This window comes from Anas acuta, chromosome 6 (genome assembly GCF_963932015.1).
Source record: "Anas acuta chromosome 6, bAnaAcu1.1, whole genome shotgun sequence".
NCBI lineage: Eukaryota > Metazoa > Chordata > Aves > Anseriformes > Anatidae > Anas > Anas acuta.
In genome coordinates, this window is record NC_088984.1 from 9,079,598 (window position 1) to 9,102,122 (window position 22,525).

General features: G+C 35.7%; 1 protein-coding gene across 5 annotated transcripts in view; it reads right to left on the bottom strand.

Annotated features, from left to right (window-relative positions):
* Positions 1-22,525, bottom strand: part of DPP10 (dipeptidyl peptidase like 10) — a 471,329-nt gene that overhangs the window by 17,342 nt on the left and 431,462 nt on the right. For all 5 annotated transcript variants that reach the window (XM_068687295.1, XM_068687296.1, XM_068687297.1 and 2 more), the window contains exons 11-18: positions 15,894-16,017; positions 13,703-13,741; positions 12,528-12,635; positions 8,215-8,306; positions 6,778-6,825; positions 5,975-6,096; positions 2,254-2,301; positions 76-174 (exon numbers count right to left, since the gene is read on the bottom strand). In XM_068687295.1, the coding sequence (XP_068543396.1) occupies positions 76-174; positions 2,254-2,301; positions 5,975-6,096; positions 6,778-6,825; positions 8,215-8,306; positions 12,528-12,635; positions 13,703-13,741; positions 15,894-16,017 (680 nt within the window). The remainder of the gene's footprint in view (positions 1-75; positions 175-2,253; positions 2,302-5,974; positions 6,097-6,777; positions 6,826-8,214; positions 8,307-12,527; positions 12,636-13,702; positions 13,742-15,893; positions 16,018-22,525) is intronic.

Genomic DNA, 22,525 nt, shown 5'->3' on the forward strand with positions numbered 1-22,525 from the left:
TAGTTACACAGATGAAAAACAGTAACAATTCAAGAAAGCTTTTTGTTTGTTAAAATAATATTTTGCCAAATTTACCGTAATCCTCAATGTGCAGCATTTTAATTTCAGTTCTGGAATTCTTTTTCTTCAAAACAGCTTCTTTCAACAGAGCATTATTCTCCAAAATATAAAAATCTGTAGAAAACAGGAAGAAAAAACAAGCTGAGAGTTACAGAAAACCATCATTCAAAGAGAAATCAATATTCAAAAAAAAAAAAAAATTAAAGGAAAGGACACAAATGTGCAGTAACAACTCTTGTAAATTATTTCCTTCTTTATTTTTTTTTAATATACAATATTAAATATAGATATAATGCAACTGCTTTGCAATTCAAGGGCAATCAGTTTAATTCAGAACATATACAACTACTCTCATTTCTGGCTTCAGCATGCTTTGTTTTCTTTAAGCACTAACAATGATATCACTGATGACCAACATGAAAAGTAGTATCCCTGACAAATACTAACAGCAGATGTCACAGGCTAGTCTGCTTGGCAATATCCTAAGCCCCGAGTAAGCACACTTCTTCAGGCTACATATTCCAAATCAATATTTAGCCATTACAGCTATACTTGATCATTTCATGTCCTTCTCTGTCTTCTGCACTTCAGCCAAGAGTAAGACTTAGTTTGGTTTAAAGCTGCAGACAGATGTGAAGCAATCCTTTTGCATATGGAAGAATGATTAGTCTTTTTTTTTCTTTTCTTTTATTCACTCAAATTAACAATCTTGTTTCCAAAATGTATATTTTTCATTAAACAATAAACCCTGTGCTTAGGTCAAAAAGAGACAATGCCTTTTCTGGGCAGTCAACCAAAATGGTGTAATTATAGTCTGAGGATGAAATAATTGAAGTAATCCATAATCATTGTTTTATTAATTGAAGAGGATAATCTAACACTGTAGATAAATTATCTCTCATTATTTGCTTTCTCATTTTTACAGCAAACAACATCCCTCTATCCTTACTTGCTTTATTTCTTTTAAGATGCTCAACATAAATCTCTTAACAATGATTCACTATCAGTAGTAGTTTAGATACGAATAATAAAGAGCCAAAGAGTACCTTCACAGAATTGAGTAGCTCTACAGAAGTCAATTAATTTTACTTTAGCAGTATCTACCTCTTACTGAGTTGGATAAAACTCCTTCCCCTTGGTGTGACATGGCACTGAGATTTACAAATACTGTCAACAGTGACATCAAAAAAAAATACAAAGCTGAAGTGCAAACATTAATTAATGCTTGCTAGCACGATACTATTGATTAGTATGCTACTTCAACATGCAAGGTTAGGTCATCTGTTGTTGTCATCTGTGGCTGGCAAGGGCAAAAGGAATACAGGCAAGCAGAGTACATAATTTCTGGATTCTGGGAAAAATTCTGGGGATAATCTATTGAATGAAACTGGGACAGGTAAGGATTGATCTAGTAGATTTGAATGGAAAGATTCAACCTTTCCTCCAATCCACACCTTCACGCTATGTGGAACCACAGTGGAGTTGGTGGTAGTGTTGTTACCCCTACTGCACTCGAGAAATATCTTAAGCGAGGAAAACTCTGATGCTCAAGGATAGTCTTCTATTACAAAGCATCCCAAACAGCCAGGAAATACCTGGCTATAGGTTTGGTGTCAATATGCAGAAGGTAATGAGTAAAATTTCAAAATTAGAAGTATTGAATACCTTCCTAAAAAGGCCTTGTTTTTGGATTTGTCTTAATTGAAAATGTCAGTGGAGTTGGTCTGATTTGAGAAATGTAAGAGCAGGACTAAGTTCATTGCATGTAGGTCAGATTTTATGACCAGTCCTCCAAGGACTGTACTTCAGTTCAAGATAATTGGATTATAACTTTAAAAAACATCACTAAAAATCTGAAGGTCTGCAGTAAAGGCAGCATAATTTACATAGAAAGTGAACGGGATGAAGACCAACCTGCCGTCTAATTAACTCAGGTGTAAATAGAAGATGAAAGATAAGCACTTAGTATAAAATGCATGTGAAAAGTCTGGAAAAGTTTTAGTCATTTGATTGCCTTCTTTCTGTATCATTTTCAGATGTGTGTGTTGTTAAATGGTAAATAATATAACTTTTTATGAATGACACATCTGTTAGTTTTCATTTACTTGCAACCATCTTCCCCCTCCTCCTCCACAGTCCCCAAATCAATCAAGGACAAAAATGAAATATACCTAGTCCATAAGGAATACTCACTTCCACTGTTACTTGTACTGTGCACACTAACGACTGGAACACCTGGGCCTGTGTTGAAGACAGAAAAAAAAAAAAAACAGAGCAAGTGTAGGGTGGTTAGTACTTGTATTTCAGTAAATAACAAAGAATGAGAACACAAGGAACCTCATAAGGACAGATCCCACAAGCCCTGTACATATGCTTCACATAAAATACAGCAGTAATTCCATCAGTCTCTCTTGGAAAGGACATGGTTAAGGCCAAGGACCAATGGTGTGAAACTGAGGCTGCGTTCTGTCTCTTCAACAAGCAGTCTTACTTCCTGCACCTAGAAGGAGATCTTTTTTCTTTTTATCTCCATGTTTAGCAACAAGTGAAGAGTATAAAAATTAGAGGCACTTAAAGGCACTTTCTAAAATACAGCAGTTTGACATTCCAAAGCCGTAACTTTAGGTTGATGGGAAATTGAATTAATGATAATATCCACTTATATTCTTTATGGAAAAACTACAGAGGTGTTGAAAAATTATCACATATTTCACTTAATTATCTGCTCAAGAAGCTCCTTTAGTATCTCAGCTCTGTAATAGCAACAATGTCACTGTTAAATCTAGGTGTAATGTAATTTAATCTTACTTCATGAGTTGTCCCACTCCCCACCTCCCCCAAACATGGAATTTGTGTAGAGGAAATTTAGTTTTATCTTGGTAAGACAAGAGCTTCAATTACATGCAGGTAGCCACTACTGGGCTAGGAAGGATGATGCAGAAAAGCCGAAGTGCCTGAGAACCCTATGGCAGATATGGACCCTCCTTTGAAATTAAGATTTCCAACTCCTTATATATTCTCTGGAGAAAAAAAAATACCTTGAGAACAGTTCACAGAAAGTTTAATTCATGTGTTTTGAGTCATCCTAAGGAGGTTGTCTCCCTCAATTAATTGTGGCACAAGCCTAGGGAACTTAACTACCTGAAATAAATAGCATGATGCCATTCACAGCCTCCACCGAAGATTTTTACCAATTTAATTCTCTGCCTCAAGGGACAGTATTGACAAAAATCTTACAGGAAGACTGCTGACAAATCATAGTTTTCTGCCTTAGCTTTTAAATAAGAGAATTTCTTCAGTAGTCCTTATTTATTTATTTATTTATTTATTTTTCCAGTCCTTTTTACTTCTTTTAAATGTGCTTTGCTCTGAATTCTGTTTTAAGAAAAACAGTTATTCAGAACATGTTATTTTGGAGGGGAAAGCACTGGCATTTTCCTGGCCATCTCTATTTGTCATTCTAAAAGAAAATGGAGGAATGATGCCAGATTTCAAAATAAATAAATGAATAAATAAAAGACATTAAAGGAGATTAAAAGCCAATCAGAAAGGAGAAAGACTTGTGTTAAAGGTGCTGTGTTATTCAAAGCATTAAAGTTTATTGGAATTAAGCACGCTCTTGGGTTTGTCACTGACCTCCTATAACTAACACTAAGCAATTACTCCCTTTGTGAATTACTCCCTATCTTATTTGAATTGAGAGACTTACATCTGTCAGTGTTTATGAAGTGCTAAAGGAAAAATCCACAAGCAGGTTAGAAAAAAAAAAAAAGTGTGATGCTTGCCAAGACTGAGAGGCTGAGAGCTGGTCCTCCTTCTACCAGACTAGAAATTAACACCTCACTCAGGAGAGTCTCTGGAGACCTTCTGGAGATGGATACAACCTGTATACTGAGACAGATCTGGCTGAGGGTAATTAAGAAGAAAAAATTATCCTAATAAATATGCTTATGGGTAAACAGAAGGCGGAAGAAACTTGCACAGATCAAACCAGTCCAGAGTTCCCCATAGATTTTTGAATCTCTGGGGTAGACTTGTTTTCACAACAATTCAGACAGGCTTTTTGTTGTTGGAAAATGATTGTGTATGCACGTAGATGTGGTGTCACCTGTTTCCTCAAGTTAGTTTACCTTGTACACTTGCAAGCAGTTCTGTGGTAATGTTGCTGTCAACAATACTGTCATAGATCCACACCATCATAGGCATTTTACAGAGCTGTGGCAGTACAAGGGAACTGCCAGAACTGCCAAGCGCTGACCAACAGAAGGGAAGACTTCTGAATAATCTTAATACACATTAATGTTAGAGGTAAGAAAAAAAAATAAAAATGGTGTTTTATCAATCCCTGCCCATCTTAGGACAGACTGCTGGATGCAGTTCAGTGAAGTATAGGTTTAACCTGGGAGGTGATCTATGGTCCTACCAGCTCAGAGAGCTGGAATCTCCAGTCACTGGAAGTCATGAGCTTGTGAGTAATTTCATGCACAAGCTCCTACTGGCATCCATGGTTTGATACCAAAGGAACAAATTTAAAATTACCAAAAAAATAAATAAAAATAAAGCTATGTTTTTGGGCCCTAGGACATTGCTAACTCAGAACAAAAAACTCTTCCCAATTTACCAGCACTCCTTCTTGCAGGAGTCTGAGACATCCCCCTCTAGGGACTGTGCCAAGCACTAGGGAAAACTTTGCATACTCTGCTTAATGAGGAGCTCATTACCGGTGCTGTCTTTACTCAGATAAGGGCATCAGGATTAGTTCCATAACTTCTACGACAGCTTTAACCATGTATAAACCATACACTTGGTATATTTATTTCTTATGATCAGCTATGTATTACAGGTGCACTTCTACCAAAACCCAAAAAGAACAACAACAAAAACACACCTTATTTTAGCCAATATATATTCATAGTTTGTTCAAATAGATTCAATTCTGAAGCAGGCAGATTCTTTTTTATTTTATTTTGTGTGTGTGTGTAAAACCATGTACAGTTTCAAAAGAAATAGAAAAATGTATGCAAATAGAATGGGCAAGTTACATGTATTTCAGATGAAGGGTTCCACTATTTTCATTCTGATGTTAGTTGAGCAAGGTACTAGAGGAACATTGTCTGTAAAACACTACAAGTTTCAAGGTTGATAGGCCTAGCTATAAACTTTATCACTGATTGTCTCATGTTTTTCTGAACCTCTTTATAATCTCACTTATTGATCAGTGTTTATTCTCGGTGTGGAATGGCTCTAGTTTTCTGTTTGTACATACCAGCTCTGAACTGGTGCCATTTAGTGCTGCTGGAATGCACTTAGCAAAAAAAGGTAAAAGTTATTTATTGCAATTCTGTTGATAAAGAGGATCAGTCTATGTGGATTAAACCTTAACTGTTTTTTGGTAGATACACACATACCCATATATATACCCATGCATGTACAGATGAGGAGTACAGATAGATATACTAGACATTTATTATACACATATTATATCCATACACACATAGTGTTACAGTGTTATATAGACATAGTGTTACAGTAAGAAGGCCCTCATTTTTTTTTAACTAGATATAGTTGCAGAAGATCAATCCCAATACTATAATGAAGCTAATTGGTCCACTCATTGTTATGAACCACAGTGCTATCACTATAAAATCCCATATTTTTTGTAAAGGATTTTTATTCAGGGTGAATTTAAAAGTCAATGTCCTTTACTAAGATTGAAGCAACTTTCTGATACCACTTATTTATTTAGCTTTTACACAGAACTTTCTTACTTATTGTTTTGCAATAAGCTCGGTATAAAATGTTGAGTAATCCACTACTGAGCTAAATGTTAGACTCCAGACTAATGTGTTTCTCAAAGGAAAACATTAACTTAGAAGGAAACACGGTATAAATACAAGCTATGCATTTGACCTACCTTTACAATGCAGTAAAAAGTGCCTATTCATGGGGCTAAACTTTGCACTGAAGTATGTGCACTGGTCTTTCAGGAAGTTACATGAGAGGCACTGACGATTCAATGATCCCACTGTTGACACACTGGGGAAAAAAAAATACATCATAAACATTTTTCCATTGGAATAAAATACAATAAACCAAGAAATAGTTTTTCAAAGTGACAGAATTGCTTTCACTCCCCAAACCTGCCAAACTATCACCATCTTATTTTGACCCTGATGCAAGCTGTTTTCAAAGGATTGAGTGAATTACCATTCTATAAACTTGGCAACGTGGATAAGATCCAAAACCTACCCAAAGCAAGACTGGGGTTTCAATAGCTAATAGAGCTCTGGAGTAACAACATTGGTTGTTACCATCATCAACTTCAGATTTAAGCACTGAGGTTTGTGTAAGAAGTTTTGTTGTTGTTGTTGTTGTTGTTGTTGTTGTTGTTTTGTTTTTATCTGTATTTGGAAGATTTTCATCAGTTTTAAAAACACAGACATATTACATGATTGCCTTTCAGTCCAGCTATTTAAATGGTTTTAAAGTGCCAGTGAAGACATAAGTGTAAAAACATTTTTGTGAAAATAGTTATCTTTTTTTTAACATAAAATATCAGCTTTTCTAGTTTTGAAAAATTCTGATTCTTTCCTTCTTACAGTTTAAGTGTACTCACTTTTACATAGTCTACCCAACCCCCAAAGCAACAATTATGCCAGTTTAGCACTTGTGGCTTGGGATGAATATGTTGTTAACACAGCCATGTGTATTTCTTACCTGTGCAGCTGTCTTCCTCTTGGAGATTCTTCAGTGCTTAAGAAATAACTGCACCCAAAAGATGAAGAAAATTAAACTCGGTTTCATAAACAGTCTGATCTGTGTGGTTCTTAGATTGGTGCAAGACATAATTACATTTTTTTTTTATTAGAAACTCCCAAGAAGAAATGAAAATTTTGTATACAGAATACTTATTTCAAATGCTATATGCTTTAATATCAAAACAGCAACAAATATAGTATTTCATGGTTTCTGTTCGATTTCTGTAATGTCCAGGAGCTCCAGTAGCAACCAGGACTCCTTTCTGCACATAACAAATACAGAACAAAAAGTTCTTCCTTCTCTGCAAGAGTTTGTAATATAAATCCAAGGAGCAGAAAAAGGTCACACTGAAATTATATCATAAAATACAATAGGCATTGTGATACCCAAAAGCCTTTTTGAGCTGTAGACTCTTTCTTCTACCTAGGGACAGAAGCTAGCACCCTGGGGAATGCTTTACAGGCAAGGTTACGTGGGTGGAAAGCAGCTTAGTAGAGCTGCTGCAAGGAAAGTCCTTGTTGTGTCCCAGATGACATTCCCAAAAAGTTTCTGCTTGCAAGGCAGAAGGAGGGTAAGGAAGTCCTCTCAAGTGGCCGAGACAACTCACCTGCAGTCTGCCATCTCTCTGCAGGCTGAGCACACCCTGAGACTCTGGAGATGACAGACATTGTTGCAGCCACACAATGTCCTTGCTGAAATACCATTTACTTCAAAGAAAGTCAGGATTGGACACGTATTTATTTTTTGCAGTGTGCAGATAGATACAAAGGCTCACCAAGACTCACTAAAGTCATCTGGAGCCTTCAGACATTGTGTGTCAGTTCTTTACTACTCCCAGGAATCACTAGTTATGTGGTGCATTTCCTTTCCAATGTAATATCAAGTGGGGCTTTGGGAAAATTTCTCTTTCTTTGAATGATCTGTGTGAAATCAGGGGTTTGGATAATGCTCTCCATATTATTTGGTATTAAGAATTTGAGTCAGATCATCAAAGTCCAGAGACTTCACACACAAGCTGGAAAAATTAAGTATTTGGGGTTTTATCAAGTACTAAAAATTTGGTATGACTTGCTTTTCTGGAACCCAGGGAAAGGCCACAAAAATGTTATTACGGATGCATTGTGCATTGATTTCTTGTATTTAGAAACCATAATGAGGCAACTGATGTCACAGTATGTTCCTTTTCCCTCTGCATAAAGACACACACAGTAATACCCTGGCAGATAAATTGTCTTACAGCTGCATTTTATGTACTCAGGAGTGTACACTTTATGGTAATGCTCAAAAATGAAAGAAATATTGTTGCTTAATTTTAGATACACTATTTCCAGTTAAATGGATTCCACTTTAATAACTCTGATATTTTTATAAACAGACAAAGAGAGTAGTGCTTACATCTTTTGAGTATTTTCATCATATGCCAGGATTTTAATAACTTCCCAGTTTCCTGATGTCAGGTGTCTCACACTGATCTGTTCACTTTTAGCCTGGAAAGAGATGGAATATATTAACTTTCATCTTACTTGTTACATTTTTCCTTGCCTAGCAGGATTGTTTGTGCATGTCATTACTGATTAGAGCTTTTTAATCTTTAATGTACAACATCTTTAATTCCCCAAATCCACGTTTTGACAGGCTGAACTTTAAGTATCCTTTCTCTCCCATATATAAAGTTTTCAAAGCCATTAATATCAATACAGTTTCCACACAATTTTTTCTTTCAGTTGCCCATATGCCAACAGATGATAGAATTCCTATATTTCAAGCTAAGGATCTTGCCGCTGCACATATTTTATTTCTCTTAGTGTTTTTTTCCTTTACAGTGGCATAGCAGGGGAATCTGACTCAGACTCCTCTAGCCCAAGCTCTGCACCAGGTTGTGCTCACTAAGCTTTTGTGTTTATTGTCCCCTTGTAGTGAGCTAACATTACTGAGATGCTGCACCAACAGCACTGTCGTAGAGACTTCCCTGCCTCCCTCCATGAGGAATGCAATACACCAACACGGACATAGACGTTCACAGGACCTACATCTCATCAAAATCCCTGCTCCAACAAGTACTCTGCAGAAGCCTGTCTCTATCTAGGGTAATAAAAGGAGAGTTTAATAGCCACTAAATTTTGGCAATTGAACCAAATCCTTACAAGTTGGGTGCTTGCTCCCTCTCATAAATTGTTTCTATCTAATGAAGAATGTGACAGTAGTTTTTCCAGCAAACGTACCAGGAACTGAATTCAGAAGCAACAGGATGCAATGCATATCTAACCTGAGGCAAAACCAAACTCTCTAGCAGCAAGCAGCAGCAGCACACTCCCCACCACACACAGGTTAAAAACACGAAGGCTAGAGAGTGAGAAGCTCACCTGAGGGTGCTTGAGAGTGATAAAGGTAAAATTCTTGCTTGGATTGATGCTTATTAAAACTTCACTTCTTAATGTATTACAACATGAGCATGCTTGAAGTGTTTTTCTGTTCTAGGCCTGGATATAAAACCTCCTAGGTTTTCAAATCCAAGATAAACTTTGTAAAGAAAAGAGGTAATACTTCAGCTTATCTTTCATCTTTACTGGGTGAAACTTCCAGAATTACAAGGGAGGTCAGATGGAGGGTCCAGCGGAGCCTTAGGCTCCATGAACCTGGAGCACCAGTCCATACCTGATTACAGTGGCTTCAATGTCCTACAAAAAGTCATAAAGCCAAAGACCTTTTTTTTTTTCTTTTTTTCTTTTTTTTTTAATATATATATATACCTCTATTTCTCAACCATATCCTGTAAACTCTGAGCTCTACACCACCAACAGCAATACCTAGAAAGCAGAAGATACTCAAGGACTCCTATGAGACATGTCTGGTAATGGAAAGACAAAAATGTGTCCCTTAGAAGTGATCTGTTTTCTAACAGATCTGCAAGGAAGGAATGGCTGAGTAACTGTATGACAAGTCTTGCAAGTACCAGCTGAATTCAAGATGCTGTACTAGGTGCTGTACATATGTTTATGATGCTGGCTACTGTACTCAGAAAAGTTCTGATAATAGTGACGTCTCCACGAATGACTAAATTACAACTTTACTATTAGTGACTATTTCCTTTCTGGAAAGAGATGAGCTGCAACTACTGAAATAGATATTTAAATACTGAGATCACAGAATCTAGCAAGAAACAGAAATAAAAATCCCAGCCAAGCATTAATAAATATGGTTATTTTTCAAGGTTACAGCCATGATACATAATTTATGAAGCTTGCAGGAAGTTCTTGCCTTGATCCATTAAAGTCACTTTATAATTCTTCTTTTGTGGTCAGAAAAAAGACTTTCTAGAGCTGTAAAATCCCAAGTAAGAAATTTCTGGATACATAACATATGATTCAATCCCATTTTGAGGTTAGTTTCTTTTAAATATTTCATAAGTTGCTAAAAGCATTTGAACATAATAAAATACACATCTAGCCCTCTGCATTCAGACAGTAAATTATCTATGATAGACAATAACCTTTTAAACAGTAGCCTCCCCCTTCAAGAAGTTTTAATTAGATGCTTCTGCTAACCTGCTTTGATTATATTCCATTTTATTATACCATTGACACATGCTTTTCTAAAGCGCTAAGAAATGCAACCCAAGAAAGACCATAATTTGTTACTACTTGTGCTGAAGACTGACATACAAAACCACGATTAAATGAATCTAAAGCAAGCCATTAAAATTTACTTTTGTCACTGTATGTCCACTATATATGTGTTATGTCATCATTCATGTTGGGTCTGTAAAATCATTTCACCTTTCCTGCAGTTTGAACTTTAACTTTGGCTGATTTCTGTTAATGATCTGAGAAATATACAGAGAATATACAGTATACAGAGAAATTAGACAAATTCCAACATTAACCAAGCTCCATTGTGATAAAAATGTGATTATGTGGGTACTGGCGGCCTGGTGGCTGCTTTACATTCTGCAGGGCACCCGTCGTGGCTCTCACAGGGTGTGACAAACATCTGATGGGACAACAGACTTTATGTGCAAAGGTTAATATAATTTTTATGCTTCCATGTTTGCTTTAGAAATAATGGACAATCAGATTAATGCAGTGTGTAAAACATATCATATAAACACATTTTGAGTCCTCCATTGCTCTGTATCAGCCCCATTACCATGCAGAATGCTGATCATTGATGAACAATGGTTGCTGCCTGAGATACCACATTTCCCTGCCTTCCTAGGAGCAGCTATATACTTAAATACAAATTTGACATACGCGGTACCATTTAGACTTGTTTATTCATGATTACAGTAGTCAAAATATAAAGTTTTTTAAATTATTTTTGGAGCTGCACAGGACTCAGGGCTGTAATTCTGCCTACCAGGGATAGAATACTAAACTCCTAATCATAAGCCTGACATTAAACATTATTGTAGAGGTACTAAAACATACATTTAAAAGTATGTGTACTTTTAATTATCTTATTGTATGAGTTGGCTAAGTCTTTTGTTTAAATGTTTTCACAAATGAGCATCAAGTTTCCTGGGTTCTTTAGTAGTAAAAATGTCACAGCATACAAGTTTAAGGAAAATTTTATTGTATCTGTAACATCCTTGGGAATACTGATTTTTTTTTTTTATCAGATCTATATATATATATATATTTTTTTTAAAGATACTTATTCATAATATTTGGAATGAAGCCAAAATATGACCAATTGACTAAATTGCTTTGTTCTGGTGAGAACTTTGTATTCCTTTAATACACCTTTACCCAATTCTCATCTGAGTTACTGTTTTCTTTAGAAGATAGAATTTGACATGTCTTTGATCCCTTTTTTGTTCTCTGATTCTTCCTCAATATATTTACTCTAGTGAATGAGTATCTTCTTGGTTCTTCAGGTTAAAATTCCGTTAAGGTTCTTTTGCTGTCTGCAGTATGCTGTGAACATATTTCAGACTTAATAATGTTCACACCAGAACATTGTCATAAAGGGAGATAATAGAGTTGCCGGGTGCCAAGTCTGCTGTTTTGATGTTTTGGGTATCTTGATAATCCCTCCTGTGTCATATGGGTCTGCTAAAGCACCTGGATTAATGCTCTGCTGATTTAAATAGATGCCTTGGGGTGTTCTGTTCCAGGGCATAATTTCCTTTATTAGGTCATCACAACTTCATGCCAGTGACCTTCAAAGTCACAGTACAAATGTATCTTCTTTCAGATTCTTTGGAGAAGCAGTGGCCCTGAGAAGAGGAAGCCACTGGAAAATATTGAGATGGGTAATAAAAGGGTCCTAATTTTTGCAGCATTATAAGTTTTTGGTATTGTTTCCCTTTCTTGTTTGTGCACAGCCAGAATTCTGAATATTCCCAAACAAAATTTAAAATTATACATATATGTTTATAATGTATAGAAAGAGGGTTAAAAAAAAAAAAAAAAAAAAAAAAAGAGGCACAAACAAAACATGAAACATTCCAAAGAGAATACTTTGGAAGTACCTCTCATTTACAGATCTTACATGCCACCATAGCACATCTGTAAGGAAAGAGAAAGAACTCCACTAATTCTGCAAGAAGTACTGCACAGAGTGGCAATCTGGACAGGATACATGACCACATACATCCACAAAACCAATGGTGAGACTACTGAAGTACGAAGTCTTTGCTTGGGTCTGATGTTCACAGTAAGAGTCCCACATAACCTCTGGGATATTAAAAATAACCAAAAACTTACCTGAACTAGAAACATGGCTATGTGGTGAAATTCACCCCGGCCTCCCTGCTTCACTGGCACAGTCATGAAGAATTTACTGCCATCCCTAGAGAAAACTGGTTCTTCATTCTGTAAATATAAGATTGCTTTATTTCATCCTGCTTTCCATTACACGTTTTAAGAAAACATCACTGAGTTTCTTGATTTTTTTTTGTGTTGTTTGCCATGTTCTTAAGACAAATGGAAAAAAAAATCCTTAGATTTTAAATATATTCTGCTAAGATTAAAAACAAACCAAAACCAAAAAAATATATATATATGTATATATATATATATATATATGGTGGCTACAGCTACATGTAGCACATGCAGGTAGTTACTATTGAGTTTCCAGTAAAAGAAAAGTTCTGGTAAAAAAAGTTCTGTGAAAAGTTCTGGTAGTCTCATCCCTAATGCATTGCGATTTCCTAGGACACATTCTCTTACAGGCATGCAATCAATGACAGAAATAAATCCTACTACAGATGAAAAGAATAAATGTTTCCAGTGCCTGGGCTCAGAAAAACTTTACCAAGTACACACTGAAGACTCATTAGTTTTGATAAAGTTATATGAAAAAAAATATATGCACATTGAAGTGGTATTCTGAATCGTGGCCTTACCACAAATTGTAGTCTGATGTGATACCATTTTTCCATGTGTAACTTTACACAGAAGTATTAAAGGAAAACTGCTTTCTATAAAAGCACAGATTTTTTAAAAAATGATTTCTCATTTGCACACTGCAAAATGATGCCTGAAATGTATTTTAAATAGAATGTATTTCATCTATTTATTGGGTGACTCTTCTGAAGCTATGAAAATGGAACCATTTACTGACATATTAGCTCAACATATTGTTCTGGGTATGAATTTAGAAATATTCCCATTTTTTTCCACTTGTAGTGTGACCTCTAATCTTTGAACTCCTTTGTGCTTAATATGATAAAGTAATAACAATAAAATAAAAGACCACCACCAACAACAATGATAACAAAATATCAGCAGAGCATATAGGATGTGTTGAAAAGGATTTGTTTCATCTATCTTGGCAGGAAATTGGACTAGATTATCTTGAGAGGTCCCTTCCAACCTCAACCATTCACTGATTTTGTGAATTATACATTATACACACAGAAACAGCATTTATATCATACCTGTTTAGGAAGCCACAGGTCTGACTGCATTTCATATTTCTATAAGAGAAAAAATGGCTTTTATGAAATGGCCCCAAAATATTTCACACATTCAGCAAAAGGTCTTTAACTATTTCTTTTTTTTTTCCCCTACTGTGTTACAATCTTCACATCTCTTCTTTGGCACTTACATAGAACTGAATGATAATTTAATTACAAAGTCAGCTGCTTTATTCTGGGTTTTTGGTAGAACACCACAGGGGACCTAAGAATGCCTTTTTCAATCCTTTTTGATTAGCTACCAAGAAGCTTTATGCATGCAGTCCTATTTGTTCTTTACCTCTAGGCATTATCTGACAACTGGATATATTTTAGGTTCTTCATCAACACTGGGCAAACAGCCAGCATAAAACTCAAAGTGCAAGACCTTTTCAAATCACAATCCCCTGTTTTAATGGCTTGTAGTTTGGTGTCAGTGACGAGGAAAAAAATGATTTTTTTTTTTATTGGTCATGCTCATATTTCAAATCATGCAATCTTAAAAAACAATAACATGTACATGTTGGAAAAAATGTAGAATGTATGTCAAATGTTGTAAATTGTCACAGTCACACTGAAGTAATGAACATTTATTAGCTATAGAAGCATCTGTACATACATGGCCTGAAAAAATTAAAAAGCTGTGGCTACTATAACAACTGTTTTTATAAAGCATTTTTTTGAATTGAGAACACGCAAAATGATTTTAAAAGGGTTTACAGTTGAAGAAAAAGTTTAGAAACGTTTAGAGTTGAAATCAAATGGCATGATAGAAGGCTATAATTCCACATTATGGCCTTTACTTATCCGTTACTGAGTTCAGAAGCATCACCGTATCCTAGTGGATGCCGCATTAGCACAGCCCAGGGTTACAAACACAAGCCCTGTCTGAGCTGTGCTCACTGCACTGCTGGCCTTACTCACCCACCTCTAAGGCCCTTCTCTGCACTTTATTTCTTCTGGAGTGGAATTTCTCTATCCCTCTCTCTTATATTATGTCCTGGATTACAGCTCCCTGGATACCTACTTCAGATAAATCCAATTGACCTTGGAGCACATAAGGGTTTCCTTTCAGAAACAACTGCTCACAGTGATTCGCTTAAAGCACTTTCTTAAACTGACTTTCTTAAAAAGTAGATAAATAAATAAAGGACAGAAGACTCACAGGAACCAGGCAGCAATCCAATCAACAAATATCCATGTTCACAACCTTAACCCGTGGTCTGGGGACTAATGATCAGTTTCTGAGTCAGGAAAAGCAACCTGCATGTTGCAACAACATTGCATACAAGCAACAAGCTTAGAAATGATCTCTAACGCTTTAACACAATTTACTTCAGTGGCACACAGATAAGAGCCTTTTGACTCAGAGGCCAGACAGACCTACATTAATGACTCATAAGCATCTACACTTCCAAATTATACCCTCTACTTTGGAGCATCTGTTGTTACTGATATTAGCACGGATAGGCAATATTTCTACTTTTAGCTGGTTCAGGGAAGAGACCATGACTCAGAATGGGAAAGTGCCCTGCTGCACTCAATATGCAAGAGTGACTGTGAAAATGGAGAGATGTACTGCAGGATTGTCAGATGTCAAAGTCTGGGACAAAGGATGTGATGAGGCTGAACTCTAACAGCAAAAAACATATTTCAGCTTGGCTCTCAAAACTGAAATATCCCTGTTGCTTTTCCATTTTATTTTTTTTCTAGTTATTTAATTCTGGTGTTGAATTTGCAGGAATTATCAACATTTTACATGTTTTCCTTAAATGTATGTAAGTTGTGAGAGACAGAAAGATCTGAGATGAAACTCTGTAAGGGAAGAAAGCAGCAATCAGGCGGCATGAAAATATCTGAAGGAAGACAAGCTTGCCACTGCACTAGATATATTCATAGTACATGATGCTCAGCAACTGCAGTTTCCGATGAAGTTAATGAATGAACAGAGCTTCAGTAGTTCTGAAAATGTCACTCAAAGTTGTTAATTGCATAAAATCATTTCACCAGATTTGGAATTTTCTCACATCTCTATTTCCTCTCTGTTGACTAATTACATTCAGCTTGCAACTATGGCATCTGCAAACTGATTTCCAAAAATCTTTTTCTGAACATGAAAACAAAATGCAAGAAGAAACTTTGAAAAGAAAGTTTGGGAAGAAACCTGACTTACCCTGCTGCAAGCCCCAGTTGTTGTTTCGCAGACTGTAAGGATAGAGATATTCTGAGGTCTGTTTAACCATCTGACCACAGCCTTAGTGTTGCTTACCCATTTCACCATGGTGATGTAATATTCTCTGAGTAAACAATGAAAACAAAATGTTCAGATCAATCCTATTTCAGATTAGACAGTAAAAAAGATACATAGTTCACCGAATACTGAAAAAAAAAAAGTATGGATGTATTTGCACTGCATGACAGTATCAGTACCAAGGGGTGGAGATAAAAACAAAAAAAAAAGAAAATGAAAGAAAAAGACCACCATCTGTGTTCCTGGAGGCAATATGCAGGAATGCTCAATCCTAGTATTCTGTTCCTGTGGGATATTTGTAGTCTGTTAGCACCTCCTTCTCAGACATTTGTGTAACATATGTCTGCAAACACACATAAGCTGTGTACTTGTTGGCCAGCTTAAAAAGCAACACTGAATTCCAACAGAAAACAGTATTTTCAAAATTGCTTCAGAATATACATGTTTTTGCAAAAGAATATGGTCCAAAAAAAAAAAAAAAAAAAAAAGGTCTGTAATGGACAGATGAGATCACTTTAAAATGTCATGATATAAAATAAGAAGTATTTTATTATGAAACCTCCACAGAAAACAAAGTCTCACTAAATATCCATGCGTGTCAGCTTCCATTTTATCAAACTGCTCGTAATATCAAACAAATTGTCCCTCCAGGCCTGTGGTGAAGCAAGAGAGATTTCCTAGGTAGGGGCTAATGGTATGAAGTATCTGCCTCCTTCCCCCTCTGCAGTCACACCTACATAAGGCCGGTGACACTGCATACAGAAGCTTGAAGACAGCCAAAACAATATGTTCAAAACAGATATTTTCATGTATTTTAAGAACTGCCTTTCTTTCTCTGTACTTCAGTACCACTGACAGCATCCACAAAGTAAACAGCATCCACTGACCCCAGTGCCTGAATTATCCCAGAACCAAATTTTACAAAACAGAGCCTGAGCTGTTCCATTCAAAAAAGTCTGCAAGGAGGGAAGGAAACAGGAGATTTAATCATTCAGAATGCAGCTGATATAGTAATTAATTGGCTAAATCAAACCATAACATCATCTTCCATCACTTACATAAACTCCATGATCACTGAAGTGAAAGCAAAAGATCATTTAAAAAATCTTTTCCTTTTTTTTTTTTCTCCCCTCTCATCAACTATGCATACAAATGTGTTCAAATGTCAATAAATTCGGACTTGGCTTATCAGGAGTGTAGTACGGTGTATATATATATGTAACAAAACACATCCTACTGAAATTAAATACTGCCTCCAGGTAGTATTCCTTTATAATTCACAAATTTCCACTTAACTTGTTTCATAAACACAGTGTGCGTACACATACAAAGCAGTGGTGTTGCTGCCCATCAGTAGATATAACCTTGTTAAACTCTGTAGCAAAAAATCGTATGTTTTATTAGACTGACTGCTACAGTTGAATAGAAACAGAGAAGCCTTCAGGACAAAACCTGTCTTGGTTCTGAGGAAGCTGCTATCTGTCTGTATCTCCAAACTTATTAGGTTGTTTTCAACTAATCTATTGTTCTAGTAATGAAAATAAGCTCTCTCTCTCTTTCCCTCCAGGCCCAAATACACAAATGGACAGGGATTACCAGATCTAGATCCTCTGCATTTGTACATATACAAAGATTCCTCACATCATCACTTTAAAGAGACTATGCTTTCAGGACAAAGGACTGAAGCAAATCATGAAATAAAAACTACACTGGATTCTCAGTCTGAAACCATTTAACTAGGTGCTTTACAGTACTTTGCATGTTCAAAGCACAACTTCCATTCCTCTTCAGGAGCACATCTCAAGTCAGACTGATCAGTCAGTAATGATGGAGGTTGTACAGGACTCACTTTATTGCAAGTTGGGTTTAATCAGGCGATGCATAAAAACAAGAGCTTCAAAACTCCTTGACCAGACTGAGAGATATTCCTATTTTATAAATAGATATAAAATTCCACATTTTATATCTAAATCTGTTGCTTGGCTTCAAATTAGCCTAAGGCAATCAGATAAGACAAGCAATCTAAAGAAAATACAGCTTTCCCTTAGGAAACAGGAACATAGAATGTATACAGCCAGTGCAACAGGAGGAGCTGGAACATCTCACAAGTGCCGTGGAGGTGCTGCAGCACCAAGACAGGGGACCTCTTGGGGCCTGAAGGGAATGGAGTTTATTCAGTGAGAGAAAAATCTCCAACTGTAGCTGCTAAGAAAGCAAATGCTTTCCTTACTGTATGACAATTAAATTTTTTTTGAAGACTTGTAACGTGGTGAAATCTGGACTCATTTTTCAGTACTGATAAAGAGCATGTTAGATATCAAAAGTGTTTATCAGCATTTGCCAAAATTGAAGTCCCAATTATTTTATTTTTTTTTTTAATATTTTTTCTTATAGAATGTTTTTCATTTATTTTTATTATCTCAACTGAGATAATCACAGTTCTAGGGAGATAGCTGAGCAGTTTGCTAAAACATTTAGCATCACTCAAGAGTGCTCAACATGTGTCGTTTCACTTGTAAGTGGTGGGCCTTCTCCGCCCCATGTACAGAGCTTGCATTTCTTTCCACTGAACAGGAAATGGAATAATCAATAAATACCTTGGCACTGCATGGGAAAGCTTCAATAAAAAAAGCCTGTGAATATACTTTTATCTTGCAGCCTTTGGCTAAATATATTAGAGCCATTTGCTAAAAGGTATGGTAGTGAATTAATCCTTTACATTAACCTTGTGAGGTAGGTATTGTTATTGCTACGGAAGAAAGGAGGGAAAGAATTTTGAAAGAAGTGACTAGACAGCATATCTAAGAAAAAGTGAAAACAAAACACTGTTTTTTTTTTTGTTGTTTGTTTGTTTTTTTAATAACAAATTGCCCCATTCCATCTTTCCCACCTGAAGTTAGAATCAAATAAGCTTTCTTTTCAATAGCAAGGCTGGCAGAAATATAAAAACCTTTAGGGATTCATAAGCTGATTTCTACTAGAAGTACATAAATACGCAAATAATTTTGTAGAAATGCATAAATACAGAAAAAAAAAAAAAAAGAAAAAAAAACAGTGAGGGTTGGAAGACTGTTATTTATGTAAGCCCAATTTATTAAGTGTATAAAATTCCATTATAAAATATTAATTAAAATCAATTAAAATATTCAAAATTTGTCATACAAAATCCAAAGGGTCTGACTGTATGTTACAGTCTCTTTCAAAATGGAATATATGGAATCAGAATCATCTACCATATTTTTAGGCTTTGAAACTTTACTGGAAAAAATAATAAAAAGGACTAACTTAATTTCTTAAAGTGCCTTTTAAAATGTCATGGTCAGCAGTGTCTGGGAATACTGCAGAGCCAATGCAGTTTGCTCACAGTGGCTGAGAACAGAGAAAGTAAACAGTGGATGACCTCCACACTGAGACTTTTGAGAGCCAATGCACAGTTCTAGCAGAGAAATCTTCTCATCATGCGTGGAGGCACAGTTGTAATCCAGTAAATCAACTACGTTCTTTAATGTGGTATTTCACATTTTATCTGTATTAGTGATTTATACTTTGTAAAAAGAAACATATTTTTCTTCTCAATGGGTCTAAAATCTAGCATGGGGTTTGAAAAATCATCCTATATAATTTCCTAATATCATATTATCAACCTTTTATCTAAGTATCATCAGTTACTAAGATTCTTCAGATGTCCTAAATTACAGTGGTTTGAACTGACCTCTTGCACACCAGAGTGTTTTTTTTTCAAGATTTATTGCAGAAAGTATTATCTGTCCAACTTCAGGAGCTAGTGGTGTATGAAGACACATAAATTTCACTTCATTTCTGTATTGGCTTTCTAGCACTAATGCAGTACAAAATCATGTTTGCGACTGAAGAAAACATAACATAATTGTACACATGGAATAGAAATACCAAAGGGATAACTGAAATTGCACAGAATACAACCATATGTTAAAGGAAAGGCTGACAATCTTTTTGTGATATTATAAGTGCACAGTTGAATAAATTTCTCCACAAAATAAAACTTAAAGGAATAAATTTAAAATTTAGCCACAGTTTGGACAGATCTGTTACTTTTTAAGGTTTTAAATAACAGAAGCCCCCATTTGTGTTGTTTCTCTGAGTTGTAGTATAACTGCCCCACAATAGCAGTTGGTGGTGATTCGTGCATTATGTGTTTCCAAAATGTGTCTACCCTGAAAGATCCACAAAGCTAATAATGATAGTGTTCTCTTCCATTTGATTGCGAAAAGCTCCTATTGCTTACTTCCTAAAGACTCTACAATGAAAGAATTATTAATTTCTATTAGAAAGGCAGTGAGGGAGAAAAAAAAAAAAAAAAAAAAAAAAAAAAAGACCACTGAAAGTAGTTACTACTTTCATTTAAAAAGCTTATGGAGTCCAAAGATTTCCACTTTAGAAAGGTCTGTTCAAAGGTCACTCCTCATACTGGCATACATGTATATACTGTGATGACCTGACGGAGGTCACTTGTGATCAAGTTACTCAAATCCAGAGCCAAAATGCAAAACTGGCAGTATAATAATAGCTTGCACCTATTTTTCTAAATTTTATAGAACAGGAGTTATACCTAGATTGATAAAATGAAGATGCAACTCATTTTTTCCAGGTTTAAATAGTTTTACTGAGCCTTCTGACAAAGCAGCAATACTGACATTTAAAGGAGCATATCAGAGAGAGCAGAGAATATGAGTATTATTTAAATTAAATTGCTGCAATACCTTTATCAAGGACTCAAAAATCTGGTGAAGATGCCCTTTCAGGTTCACACAAGAAATTCCACAAACTGAGATAGTGTTCAATTTCAAGATGCAAAAAAGGTTTTAAGATATCAATATTAATTTTATTTTTAAAAAATTTTTAATTAATTTTTACTTTTTTTTTTTTAATTTTACTTTTATTTTCAATGCGTTAGAGAGCAAGAATGAATCTGAAAAATGTAAAGTGAAACCATCATATTTTCAAGATTATTTTTTCCTTGGGGATTTACATACTGCTTTCTCATTTCACTTCATGTCTTCTGACATTTAAAGTACCATTTTAATGCTGTTTAAGAGAGTGAAGAGGCTAACCTTGGTAGCAGCGAATCTCTTTCAAATCTTATACTAGCACTTTAATTAATGAGGTGTTAGCAAACAGCAGGAGATTTTATTCTGTTTTTCAGCAGTAGTGCATCAACAGAAAGAAAATACTTCAAAATGCACAGTGCACTCAAAATAGTTCCTTTTACTAGCACAATCAGTAAGCATTCTAGCTGACATAAATAATTGCAAGACATAATTCACTACTGTATTATTCCTGCATTGTTTGGATGCCTCAGTTTGTGCAGAAGAAAGCTAAACCAGCTAAAAATTGGTGGCAATCGTTGTGAATCAGGAACCACCGTTACCATCCTGATTGTTTTGGGAACAGTTACTGTAAAATCTTTTTTTTTTTTTTTTTTTTTGTAGGAACTACAAGAACAACAACATACAGAGATGTGGGTTTTTTTTGTTGTTGTTGTTGTTCTGTGTTTTTTTTTTTTGTTGTTGTTGTTGTTATTTTTAGCTAGCGTTGACCACTCATTTTCATGATGGACAATCTTTCTTATTTCTTTTTCTTCTCCACCTGAAAATGCCCCAATGCCCAGAGAGAAGAGAGGAAGTGGTACTTCCCCTGCCCTTAGATCTCAGCTGTACCTGGACTATAGCACCTCTTGGATTATTGCTATTGTATAACAGGTTAGGGCTAGAAGATCATGAGCATGTGCACTGAAACCACAATGGGAATTTCATCAAGATCTTTGCAATTCTACAAATTGGAATATGCCTAAGGGAAAGGATGAATTTTTTTGCCTTTAAAGAAAAGTTTCAAGGGATCTCAAATGAGGACAGGTAACCAGGAGCTCAGTTTGAGATAGTTACTTTAGCAGGAGAGTTACCATTTACACATAGACCTCTTTACAAGTGCTCTGAAGCTCAGTTTCTCCTGATGACCACACTATCAAGCACAGGCACAGCATAGGCCTTCTTTTAGTCTACCTGGTGGCATTGCATCTCACCCTCTACCACCTCCCTGCATCCGTCAGTTGTAGGGTGAAACTAAACTTTCCATAATCTATCAGACTTTAAAATTTCAGAATATTCCTCTCTAAATGACAGAACATCCTGATTATGTGTTCTGTGGTACAATTCTACATTCTGCAATTCCGTTTCACAAACTGAAAGCAACAAGCTGTCATGCAGCAAGTAAAGGCAAATGCTATGACAAGTTCAGAACCAGGGCAGCATTCAGAGCCTTTGGCAATATCTTCAGATTCCTAATTTCATATATTTCAAGAGAATTTAAGCTTCAACATCAGAAGTGAGCAAATTCCAGGTCCCTGAGTTTTCTAAGAGGAGCATCAATCCAATACATTTGTATTTTATTTCACCATCATTACGTCCAGTCACGAGAACAGAGATCAAGTGCATTTCAGGTAAGCGTTGTGCTGAAGTAAAAAGGCAACAATTAGCCTGAGTCACGTTAAATTAAACCCAAATTCCACTAAACAATGA